This window comes from Podarcis vaucheri, assembly GCF_965113315.1.
Source record: "Podarcis vaucheri genome assembly, chromosome: 15".
Classification (NCBI taxonomy): domain Eukaryota; kingdom Metazoa; phylum Chordata; class Lepidosauria; order Squamata; family Lacertidae; genus Podarcis; species Podarcis vaucheri.
In genome coordinates, this window is record NC_138753.1 from 11,855,373 (window position 1) to 11,868,398 (window position 13,026).

The 13,026-nt window shown below is 40.0% G+C and overlaps 1 protein-coding gene and 1 long non-coding RNA gene across 11 annotated transcripts in view; one reads left to right on the plus strand and one right to left on the minus strand.

The window, feature by feature from the left end:
* GTF2I (general transcription factor IIi) overlaps window positions 1–13,026 on the minus strand; it is a 62,773-nt gene that overhangs the window by 34,375 nt on the left and 15,372 nt on the right. For 5 of the 10 annotated variants that reach the window (XM_082201200.1, XM_082201207.1, XM_082201208.1 and 2 more), the window contains 6 exons: window positions 12,560–12,608; window positions 11,668–11,711; window positions 10,054–10,119; window positions 6,592–6,651; window positions 5,700–5,756; window positions 2,273–2,335 (listed from right to left, as the gene is read on the minus strand). In XM_082201200.1, the coding sequence (XP_082057326.1) occupies window positions 2,273–2,335; window positions 5,700–5,756; window positions 6,592–6,651; window positions 10,054–10,119; window positions 11,668–11,711; window positions 12,560–12,608 (339 nt within the window). The remainder of the gene's footprint in view (window positions 1–2,272; window positions 2,336–5,699; window positions 5,757–6,591; window positions 6,652–10,053; window positions 10,120–11,667; window positions 11,712–12,559; window positions 12,609–13,026) is intronic. The other 5 variants (XM_082201202.1, XM_082201204.1, XM_082201203.1 and 2 more) reach the window with 5 other exon arrangements.
* LOC309519999 overlaps window positions 1–13,026 on the plus strand; it is a 145,277-nt gene that overhangs the window by 29,126 nt on the left and 103,125 nt on the right. The window lies entirely within an intron of this gene.

Below are 13,026 nucleotides of genomic sequence, written 5' to 3' on the forward strand. Positions count from 1 at the left end.
GCTTTGAAAGTTCATTTTAAAAAGGCATGAGATCAGTTCAAACGGCAATTTTTATAAAATAATATACAGCTTTTGAAAAAACTTTCTACTGCTGCCCTGAAGCACAAGGTCAAATCCGCGTGACAGGGTAAGCATTTGCCAACCTAGATCAATGAACTTTTTTCAAGTGAACTAGTTCATTCCAAGCACTGAGCATCATAGGCCAAGAAAATGCATACCTTGAGCCATACAGCTATTGTATGGCTTAGGTATGAATAATCAGCCCAGGGTGTAGGCTCATGCTGAGAGATCCATCATTTTGTGACATGTAAGGTCCAAGAGGGGTTCTGGGTTCTCTTATGTGAAAGGTAGACGAACCAGTTCTCAGGTGCTGGAGTGTCCTGCATGGAGACAGGTAGTTTCCACCTTTTGTTTAAAATAAAGCAATGATCTTGCTGGGGGTTACTGTTGCCTGTTAAGTCCTGGTGGGCCTTGGCCCAAGATGAACTAAGGAGAAGACCTTCAAGATAATGGTATATATGCATGCCCTGTAACTGAAATTGTGAAAACTCTTGAGGTCAAGCCAAGGCCCAAGGCCATTACAGTCTACTTGAAATGTATCTGCTTGTAGGTAAACCTGAAGAAGCAATGGGGATAACAATGATGTAGCAGAGATGCTACAGTATGTTCACCAAGTCCCTAAATGATGCCTGGCACAAAGAAGCTGAGAGAAGGAAAAAATGGCATCCTGACAATCCCCTTTTCACAACCTCTTTCTGCTCCACCTGAGGTAGGAGGAATGTGTTTCCTTCACTCCTCAGTTGTTTGCGAGTGCGTTTGAGCCTATGATAGTGGTAGTCATTGATAGGACTGTGCATGGGGAGATGGGAGGGGAGAGACTCCAATTGTTCTGGAGAAGAATGAATCTGTACATGGTGGAGGCCCACAGTGGGAGGCTCTGTAGTAGCTACAGCAGAGATTTGATTGGCTTAGTCTGCTTCCCCATTCTGACATATGGAATTCCTTTCTTTTTATGTGGATGTCACTATTTGCTTTCCCAAGGGGGCCATAATGAAGGAAGAAAAGGCAATAAAATAAAGGAGAGCAATAAAAGATTATTAAAAAGAAACAACAAACTGGAGCAGCAGACTAGGAAGAGGAAGGGGAAAGGGAAAGGGTCAGGGGGAAAACTAGCAGTTCACAGGCAAGGTAAATCAGAGGAGGAGCCAAGAGGAAAGGCTATATTGAGCAAAGGCACAGAATGAATTGAGCGAGGAACCTATAGGCCTGGGCTCAGTTTCAAAAGGAGTTAACCCACCCTACCGGATGCCTCCTTCACCCCAAACTGAGAAATATGACTACTGCTTCACTGTTATGACATAAGGAACACCTCACTACACAGGCAAGAGGAATACCAATTCATAATCTAGAAGCACTATTGGAAGCTTTATCAACAACCCTTTAACAGATTAACCCCAAAACTTACTTACTAGTAGCAAGGTCTAGAAGTTGCAAAATCTAGACAGGAAACCAAGCCCTCCTAATGTAAATATTCCATTCTAGTAATTCATCTCATTTGCTCATTTGAGGTGTAGCATAGTGTCTGTTATAGACTGGTTTGTTTAAAAACTAACAAATGAGGCTATACACAAGAGGAGATTTACAAAAGAAGCAAAGGGGGGTGGGGAGGAGAAAGATTTAACACAAAAGATTTGCTTAAGGAATATACAGCACTCAGACCTTTGAGGCTAGGTATTCAGATTCACAATTTACTTTCTACTTTCCAAACCAATCACGGGGTTTGTCAGAATATATTGCCTATCCGTCCTCCACCTTACAAATTTTGCAAGACCAAAATGATCCTAGGGATAACAGGCAAGCAACACTTTTCAGTTGCTGTATTCCCTAAACAAACTGATCCTCCTTAAGGTCTCCTACCACTCCGGAGAACTCCCACATCCATAATAATTTCCCAACAAAGTGTATCAAAATAAAACAGTCTGCCCAAACTTCTTGTTTATTTCCTCTGAAAAGCAAAACAAAAAACCCAGCTAATTGAATAATTTGGTTTGTTTTCACATGCACTCTTAATACAGACACCTCTAAGAGACGCCTTTAAAAATGTTGACAACTTGTTTTCAATCATTTAATGTCTATCTTGCCCAGCAAATGTTATCTTACAGTACGAGAAAGGCTTTGGGGGGGTATATAGAGGAGATGCGCACAACGCCACATGACTGAGATTCTTCTGAAACAAGTGAGCAAAATAGTATTAGCTGAGAAAATGGCCAACCTTCAATGGTCACTTCCACTTCAGGATCCTCACTTGTTTCAGAAGTGGCATGTTGAGAAGAATCTGAAAAAAGCAGAACAAAAAACCAAGTCTGAACGGCGCGGGAACTGGAAGAGCGGTTTTACTCCAGAATGGCGAATCAACAAGTGTGTGGTGCACTATGAATAAGAGACTCACAAACACAGAGGCCAAAATACTTTATCACAAGCCTCAAGTCCTATGGGATGTTGCCAAGGAAATGGAGATTTCTAAGTGCTAAGCTACAGGTGCAGCAGCTGCTGAGAGTCGCCTTCTCCTAGGTTCACTTATCTTTTCATTGTCAAACATTTTCTCACTCATTGCTGAAGATACTATGTTTACAAGTCTCTCTTCTTTCACACAACACAATTACAACAATATATATGTGTACAAATTGAAAATGTTACAATACATTAGTATTTGTAAAACGTTGTGTAATAAAACACAGTCAAAAGTTTTCATTGATGGAATATCTCCTACAATTGGCAAGATGGATCCAAATAAGCAAGTGGAACATCTTGTTTTCACGTTAACTCCAGACGTTTATAGCAACCAACTTTTCACAAAGCGACGATATCTCAGTGAGAGGTTGGATTTCCTGCCAACGTAAATGGAATTTTGGCTGGCGTGGGACCACCAATGTGGAGTGCATCCTAAAACATGCTGCTCTTAGTGCCTTTTTGCCCCCATTGCCAAAGTAAGGAAGCACATCAAATCATGAGCAACCAGAAGGACAACTCTTAAGACACTTGAAATTGCTGACAGGAGCGGAAGGTTCCAGTGTACTGAGCCCCACCAGCAGCTGCAATCCTACTGGTTTGACCAACACATTAAGTTGCTTTGTCAACTTCTGAATTCCCATAATAAAAGCACAAATGAGTCTTCTGGCAATAGCTTCATGCAGGTCTCTATTTCCATCACATCCTTTGAAACATTCTTCCTCAAATTTGAAAAAAAAGGTTCAACTGTTAATTCAGAGTAAATGACACGGAGCAAGAAGAGGACTGGATTCAAAAGCTCATTAGCCCAAAAAGATAAAGATATTTTGAGAGATCCATAGCAGCAATTTGCCAGTGCTGTCCTCTGGATGCGTTTACAGGCAACATAACTGAGTACACCACTTTCACTACTAGCCCAATAGATGGATCTAGACGATCGTAACTAATGAAGATACTGAAAAATTGTGTGAGCAGGCATAGCTGGCTGATTCCAAGGTATCTAAGAACAAGTTCAGAGACAGCCACTTGTCTGGTCACTCATGGATAGGAAGACACTCCTGCAGCAACCTAACAGGAAGTTTGTGAAACAGCTTTCTAACCAGTTCTCTCTCAGGCCATAAATTTTATATAAATTGTTAAAATAGGGATGTGTAAAGCAGATAGGCAGGTTAGCAAACAGGTTTATGAACTTTAGCAAGGCAGTGTTAAGAGGATATTTTTTCAAGTTACCCTATCAAATCTAATTCTACTGGCCTTCAGTTAAGCATCATTTTACAGAAATTATACCACAATGTACCTTATAGAAAGTTCTCTGATAGGTGTGGGGTAGTTCACATCAGAGATATTTGCATCCAGCTTTCAGTTCCAGCTTCTGAAGTGCTGAAATAATTCTGTACTAGTGATACACTAATCAATGTGTTATTTTGCTACTTTAGTTCTACTTTCTTCACACAACATAGTTCTTATAGAAGTGATTGTACTTGGATTTTCTTTTTTAAGTAACCACAGTGTACAGTGGAAGATAGTAATCCATGAATCCATCCAGTTGACCAAAAATCTCTCTTCCATGGGATCATCTGTACTGATAACATCAAGTCAAGGGTCAAAAGCTGGCAAGGAAGCAATCTCCACGTGTATAACACATGTCCAAAAGTATTCATGATACAAAAGAGATCATACAAGAGAAAGGGTCTGTGAGTTGTATTCAAGGTTAGTCTTACTCTGAGGAGACCTTTGTTGGATCCAACTCCTTGACAATAACATTCTACTTATATCCCTTAAGACACGGATTCCTTTAACAGTCTCTAAAAACGCATACACCTTCAAAAGGTTTTCTATAATGTTTCCATTTCACCAGTTAAACTGCCCATCTCTCACAGACTTCAGAAACACTTCTTTAAAGCATATTGCATCTGCAGTTTTTCTTTGCAGATGCCGAGCAGGTTAAAAAAATAATAATCAAGTTTGCAGACGGAGTCCAGCGAAACATTTTTTTAAAAACGTACAACCCTGGAATAGTGCAGCGTCTTCAGCTATCCAAAATGTGATTAGGAAACACGTAACACTTTAAAATAACATTAAACAAAACAGAACGAACCATTAGTTTGAGCAGAGGCATCATACTCCAACAAGAAAAGCACTTCCAGTGGTATTTCCAGGTTCAGTAAGGATAGGTTGAGCTAGAAACTAGTTGATAAGTTGGCAATTTAATTTCCTCGTGTTTCACAAGGAAATAAAGGCACTCCCACCTCATCCATATATCCACTAAATCCAAGCTTCACAAAGCCACACCCCAGTACAGAGCTGATTCAATGACAGTTCAAAAATAGTGGAATATTTTTCTGAGGTGAAGTTGTGGCCAAGCAATTCAGAACTGTTGGAGGTCAGGCAGAGCTGATATTCAGGCCTATTTAGAGTGGCTCTGCCAAAACTACAAAATTCAAATCAACAGTGTATTTAGCATTTCCTTTTGAAAGGACAGATTCACATTCTCAGGGAGGCAGTGGATCTCCATAAGATTTGAGGCAGATAACTTACTCAACAAACATTCCAACTAGGAGCAGCATGAACTGAAGGGCTTTGCACACTGTTTTCCACTACACATTGACATATTCAGGATGTAAACAAATGCATGTTCTGTTGCACCAGACCTTGCATTGCTAGACCCACATAATTCGTCCCCTTCAAAAGTAACCAAAGGAGGGGCTTAGAAATCACAAGTTTCGAGGTCACTGTAAGTCTAGAGCTTTAAGTCACTGTCTTACTTTCAAAAACAAATGCTGTCCTCATGCTTTCAAGCATATCACATTGGGTAATGCTGTTACTCACTCAGACCTCCTAAGGAAAAGTGTGATATATAGCAAAAGCCACCACAGTCATGAAGAAGGCAGTAGGATGCTAACTTTATTAGCTCTTTTTCAACAGCTTCTATAGCTCACTGGAAGGTGTGGAAGGAAAGAGAAGGAGATGGGGGTCATCTTGCAAAGGCTTCTCAATAGTTGTCCACAATAAACATGCAGGATCACAACTCAAGGGGATGAAAATAAAAATACAACCATGTAAAATATGGAAAAAAGAATGCAAGACACGAACACAATGGACATGTTTGCATTAAGTGCTCTTTTAATTATTATTATTTTAAGAAAAACTTTCCAGAGTTTTTAATTTTTTTTAATTTACATATCTCTAACCTTCTACTGGCAATTCCACATCTGTTCCTTCACTGCAATCGGAACCCTGGTTGCTTCCTTTAGACAAATATAAACACACCATCATAAGAATAAGGAGGGAACTAGTCAACACTTGAAATTTCAGAATTAGTATCCCAAGGAATGGAGTAGAGATTTTATGGACCAGTGAACCTGGCCCATATTGCACCATCATCTCAAGCAGGATCATTTCAAAAAAAGAGTCTGTGTCGACAATCAATCTCTGCTCCCATTTTCTTTCACATAAAACCAAAGGGTTTTTTTGGCAGAGTGCACTCCTCGCAAAAGGCAAACACAATTAGGCCATCTATAGTTCAGAAGAGCCTTGCTGAAAACATAGACACAATTTGGATAGCACAACGTTTGAAAACATGTTGGGGGGGCGCATAAATATGAAGCTGGAACAAAATTCTTCCAAGTTCTGCCATAAAGCCTTCAATACTTTCCCTTCATAATTCATAACTGTTCTCCCTCCTGACTCAACAACAACAACATTTAATGGAAAATGTGGCAAAATAAGTCTGATCAAAATGTTATTTGACACAATTTTTATCTGAGATTTCATTTTTATAGGAATAGAAAGGCCTTTCTGTATTTTCCATAGAAAACATAAGCTTACAGGGTCTGAATGCCCAACAACAGTAAATTCACAGTATTTCTAGGTAGACAAAAGTCCCCTGAATGAAAGTCAAACAAGAGTAGGGTCAGGGTAGAATTACAGCTCTCTTTCACGAAACGAGGGGGGGGGGGATCAAGCCATTTATTGAAACCAATATTGGAGAACAGTACTGTTGGCAGGCAGAACATGGCTACTGAGGTATCAATGCTGTTGTGAGAAATAGCACTGTGATGATGAACAAGTGAATTGCTATACCTGTGTAAGACTTTGCCATGGCGATTTTCTCATCAATCGCCGAAGTTTCTGAAGGACCTGCTTTGATAAACAAAGACAGCCATAAAAAAAATCACTTCCCAAGATTTTCCCGTCCCCTTACAAGAGCATGCTCAGCTGAATAAAAAAACCGTAGAAACAAAATAGGAATTGTTTCATATAATCACAGCATGGAGGAGAATTCCAAGGGTCATCTAGCTCTTTGTTGTGAAACAAGCAGCAACTCAATTCGCACATCCGCCAAAACATGGCTTTAGTTAACACTAAGGCAAGCCGCAGTTTAGGGCAGCTTGTCTGGAGATGGAGCAACATACTACGGTCAAACAATTCAAAACTCCAAAGCATAGTAGCACAAACAATGACTTTTCAGCCCACTTCAAATTACAGCTTTTGATTTGGGTTAGATAGCTGCTCACAAGTCAGTGTTCACCAGACATCAAAGCAAACCAATTAAGCTTGGTTTGGTGTGGTATCTGAACTGAGCCAAAGTGAGTCTCAAATATTCCATTTTTGCCAAGTCCCACCTATCCCTTCAAAACCCTCCTTTTTCTATCAAGCGAAGCACACGATTCTTCCAGTTCATCAGTTTACAAATCCAGCCAACACAAAATTTCAGTTCTCAATTTCCTGTCTTATCACTGTCCCATCCATTAAATTAGCAACCAGTTATGGTGCAGCAGGAAGGCCACATAATGGCATTCCCCCAGAATCTGTCCCTACCAAACAGACCAATACTGAGAAAAGAGATCATACACTTTTTTTCTGAAAACAATCTTAAGCAAAAACTATGATTTACCCACCATCCATTTTCTGTATTTACCAACAGTGCTTTACATCTTCAACCAACTCACAGACCCCTAACAAATCTCATCAACAAAGAAAGCAAACACCTTAAGCACAAGCCAGCAACATGCTCCAACACTGCCAGCGTTGCAGTCCCTCTCAAGTTTGCTGACTCACTCTCACATGCTTAACTAGCTGCAGGTGCAGAGCAAAAAGACCCAGAATTAACCAGCACACCTAACTTAACCCTTTCTTGTTTTTTCTCTCTGCATGCATTAACTGAATAAGGGATATTTTTCTGCTGTGCTGTTGGTCCAGAGCCATCTCAATCTATTTCTGCACCTGCTAAGTTTCTGCGAGTCAGAAAGCCGTCAAAGGCAGCTCTCCCAACCTTGAGAGTCTTTGTCTTCTCAGATTACAAGCCTGATGGCAGGGCCTGTCTTTTTTATTATTATTATTGATGTGAACCACTTTGAGAGACAACATGTGTCTGGAAAGTGGGATAAAAATACAGTGAATGATAAATATTCTGAATTATTCTAACTAATAATTGGGACATATCAGAAGCTTATCTGAAAAGCTTATAAACTCTCAATTGAACCAATTCAGAGAAAGAAGAGAGTTAAATAGGAAAAGAACATCTGGTAAAAAAAAAAAAAGCAAGGGATCATGACTCTTCTCTTTTTCTCCACTGAAACATTAAGGGATCATGAGAACACTCACAAGGTTGTTACCTCTGTAGAACTGGGTGAAAGTGGCCTTCATATTAAACAATTTGGAATTCCTTGCCCATGAAAGACTCCTTTACATATTCCTTTTTAATAAGGAAAATTAATAGTCATGTCAGAATAACTCTTGCAAAGTACTGACCCTCCCCTTTCTACTACCTTTTAAAGAGAACACACAAAGCACACAACACCTGCCCTAGCTGGAAAGAGACAGGCAGGATTACCACAACTGCGTGCACCAGAATTAAAAGCTTCAAAGGAGATTCATTACAGTACTCTGCTCTTTTCCAACAAGCTAGAGAATGTAGTATCAACAAGATGTGGCAGGGGAGAGGAGCCAATGCTGAGGAAGGCTTTGCAAGTCCAGTGATCTCTTGGTTGCAGAAAGAGAGCCACAGGTGGCTCTGCAAGGAAAATCTGAGCACTGCCACATCCTCTATATTCAAATTTATATGCCACTAATCTGTAAGAGCAACGACATTCAACTTTCTGGCAGCGATCCGCTGTGTTTCATTGACTTGCGATGCCAGCACTAGGCGACGGGTCACTAGGCGACATTAAGCTAGTATCCAGTTAATCATGCTATTCTCAAAATCCATCTTCCTGGACAGCAGGTGTCACAAATGGGCCATTAAAACAGGGAAAGTGAAGTCACAAAGGAGCTCACAAGAAGTAGGTTGCGGGGCTGACCACATTCCATTCACCATTTCAAGTTAAATCCCAAAATCATTATTAGTTTTCCTCTGCACTACCAATAAGCCAACAGAAAAAGAAATATTGAAGGTTTTTGTTTCTTTTAGTAATGGCAGATAGAAGACAAATGTGAATTGGGAAGGGGAACATTTCATTATATTATTGCCCCATTTTCTTTTATGACAGAATTCAAAGTGTTGTACGTAGGGCTTCCAGTCTCCCATTAAAGCAATCCCCAAATGGAGACTTGCTTAGCACAAGTAAGATCATAACATCATGTGCCTTTAGACCATAGTCCTGGAAGACATGCAACATTTGTTAGAGGCTAGGATCAAGAAGAAACCTACTTAACAGTAAGCTTTGACTATGACAGAGGCTTTTCAGGAAATTTGCATATAGTGACAGGGGAAAAATATGCACACTCCACTCGTCTTTAGTAGTACAGCAAGCTAGACCATTTCTATTAAACCATACACATAAGCTATGTGCACAAGGGTTTACATCAAATATATACTTGACAATGCCTTGCTAAAAGAAAAGATATTTAGAAGTACTGAATGTGGCTGTTTTGCTTTTTCGTACCTCATAACACTGGCAATGTTAACACAGCCACTTTTTTAAAGCCTTCAACACAAAATGGGCCAATGTACAGGTTAATTTCATTCTTTGTAACAATAGTCAGTATTCAGTGTGATGAACCAGTGACAGAGTTGTCATAAATATAAGCACTCATAAAGAATAAGAATAATCTTCTGTAGCCTGAAATATCAAGGCAGGTGAACAACTGCACACCCTCCCCTCCCTCAAAAGTACTCATTTGCAACACTGAAATCCAAGCTTGTTTTCCTGTAATACAGGTTAGGATATGGATAAGACACTTATTGTACAGACCTATATAAATTATTTAATTTATTCCAGCACCTAGAAAATGTTTGCCAAGGCCTTGAGAGATGACGGAAGGAGAGAGAGAGGGAGAGAGAGAGAACAAGGGAGGGAAAAGCACAGACAATGGCAGAACAAGGACCAAAAGCAGCAGGAAAAAAGAGCAGGAGCCATGCATAAGAATCCCCTGACCAAAGGAAAACCCTGCCTCAAATAATTTAAGTTCACATTAGAACCAGGGCCCTTTCTGATTGTTCTGTCTCCTCCAATAGCCTCCACTTTCACTTGCCTTTCCACCAGTATATTTTAACATTCATGATTTCAGCCTGCACAGTAAAAGTCTTACACTCAATGTTACCTGGAATGTTAAACTGATAATAGTCGGGATCCTCAGATTCTTCTTTAACTGTTACCATCTCAAGCCCTGAAGAAGAACAAGTGTCAGCCATTTACATTGGCAATTAGGCTTCCAAAGCAAAAAAACCAAAACCCCTCTTCTGAAGCCTTAAGGAAACCAAAACAGTTTGAGCGAAAGCTTGTTGATTTTAATTAATTTTATAATGAATGTTTTTAGAATGTTGGATTATTTTGATTGTTGTTAGCCGCCCTGAGCCCAGCTTCGGCTGGGGAGGGCAGGATATAAATAAAATTTATTAATTTTTTATTATTATTGTTACAGTGTGAGGGATTTCTTGTGCATCAAGTAACCTTTCATTCAGTTCAAACATTACAAAACATTACAAAAGTAGAAAATCATACTCCCTCCCCCTTGCAGTGTCCAAACTCGCTTCAAGGTGTGCTCAAGCAATAAATCGCAATGAGAGCACACATTCACTTTATGCCCCATGTCCATTATTAATAGCTATGCAACTGTGGGGTAGATAAGACAAGGCTGAAGAAAGAAAGATTAAAGAAAAAGACAAGAGTTGTCCTGCTTCATCAAATAAAGGCCCATTTTGTCTGGCGTTTAGTTTTCAACCGTGGCAGGCATCCTCACGTAAAGAAACAATGACAGAGTTACGAGTGCACACAAGTTCATTCAATACAACTAGGAGTTGTGGATTGAATCGTGCACATCCTTTCCATTCCCCACTTCCCCCAACAGCAGCTTACTGGGAATCTCTGGAAGCCCATGAGCAGGTCTGTTAGGGATGGTAATAATTTCCACTGGATTTGGGTACTTGGTGGACAAGGCCTTACCTGGATTAAGGCCTTGTCCACCAAGCACCCCAATCCAATGGAAATTCCCCATGCAGCAATACTCCCCATTGCTGCCATGCAAAGCCAGACCACATCTTTTTAAAAGCACCCAATTATCAGTGGTTCTTTTGCATGTTATACTAGAGCAGAAAGACAGTTTCTTTCTAATTAGATATGCTATATCCTTGTATTTTTATGCTGTGGACTGCCCTGAAATCTCCTAAGTAAGTATGTATGTATGTACGGAAGTAATCAGATATACTACAAGCAGTCACGTTATTAATGTTTACCGAGATTTACGAAGATGCACATTCAGTGGCATCTTGTTTCTCGAACTTAATCTGTTCCGGTAGTCCATTCGACTCCCGAAACAATTTGAAAACCAAGGTGCAGCTTCTGATTGGCTGCAGGAGCTTCCTGCACTCAAGCAGAAGCCACGTCAGAGGTTTGGCTTCCAAAAAACAGTCGCAAACCGGAACACTTCCTGCCAGGTTTGCAGCTTTCAGGTGCTGATTTGTTCGGCAGCTAAGCCATTCGAGAACCAAGGTTCTACTCTGCATTCAAATGCTGATGATATCATTCAAGCGGAATGGGTCTTAAAATGGGATGCATAAGGCCGGGGGAGAAGGCACAGGGCAAGTTCACTAAGTTCTAGCTTCCATATTACCATGAAATAATAATAACCTAAATATGTATATTAAGTGATGTGTATATACCACAATCCCCTATTGCTCAAGAGACAAATATTAACAAGGAAGTAAGAGATACATACCAGAATCTTCACTGGGCTCAGTCTTCACCTGGATGGAAGGGCAGCTAGATGAATGCATGAAAAAAAGAGTATGTTAATGCAAACCGTGAGTGCAATAACAAAAATCCTATGGATCGGTCTTTAACTGAGTTAGACCGCTGGCCCATCTAACCTGGTATTAGCCCATGAAACTGGCAGGAGCTGTCCAGGGTGTCGGGTAGGGTCCTTTCCAGCCCTGCTACCCAACAGCCTTTTAAATGAAGATGCTCTCCCTGTTTGAATCTTCTGCATGTAAAGCAAGTGCTTTTTCATTAAACTCTTGCCCTTCTCTGTTGCCCTGGAAGCGATGTAGATGTGCCAAATGATATCCAGAGCTATGCAACATGGAGGTGAAATCTTAAAAAACCACAGAACATTTTACGTTAGGCTCCTAGGGCTAGTAGACACACTGGGCTGTTTTCACATTTTTCCTCACAACTACAAGGGCTGGAAACTTCTATTCTGGTTTGAAATGGCAGGTGTGGTTCTTACAAAGGTCCAAAGGGCCCCATCAGTCAAGACAGACAACTGGATGGATGAGAAGGTCATCACACATATTTTTGTCTGGCATCAACTCAGGTGGCCTTTTGGCACCAAATACTCTTAGGCTTTTAACAAGATTGATCCTGATGATGAGACTGATATCTTGTATTTTAGGATTTTTAAAATTATCTTAGTGTGCTTACAAAGGATGCTGTCAGCAGCCTGGCAAACTATGATGATGGGGAAATGAGTATTTTAAATGAAAGACGAATATTCAAAACCGTATTTTGTGGTTGAAAGATGTCCTTTCTGAATTATTATTTTTGCACCAACAGGAGAAAAGCTGTTGAAAAAAAGCAACAACCACAGGAAAGCACAAAAAATATTCTACCTTCCACCTGGGGATGTTACTGTGTGAGAGGAATCTGTCATCCGAGGTGCTGCAAGGAATAAAATGTTATCTGTTAATGTGGTGCTTATATTTCACAACCAATTGTATAATTCTAGAGTAAGGTTAAACTAGTATCACTTGGACTCCACATTTTCACTTATTTATTTCAAGCTACTTTTAGCCTACTCTTCATCCCAAAGAATCTAAGCACAAGGTACAAAACTAAAATGCAGCAAATCACAGCACCGGCAGCATTTGGTTGTGTAAAGGAATAGTATCTGTGATGTGTTTTCCCCTCACTGGCTGTATATACACAACCAGAAAAACAAGTAAGCAAGTAGTAATGCCACTTGATATGTACATAATGTTAATAATAATAATAATAATAATAATAATAATAATAATAATAATAACTGGTTGAAAATACTCTCCCCTAGAAAGATTAATACTACTAGTGGCATAACACC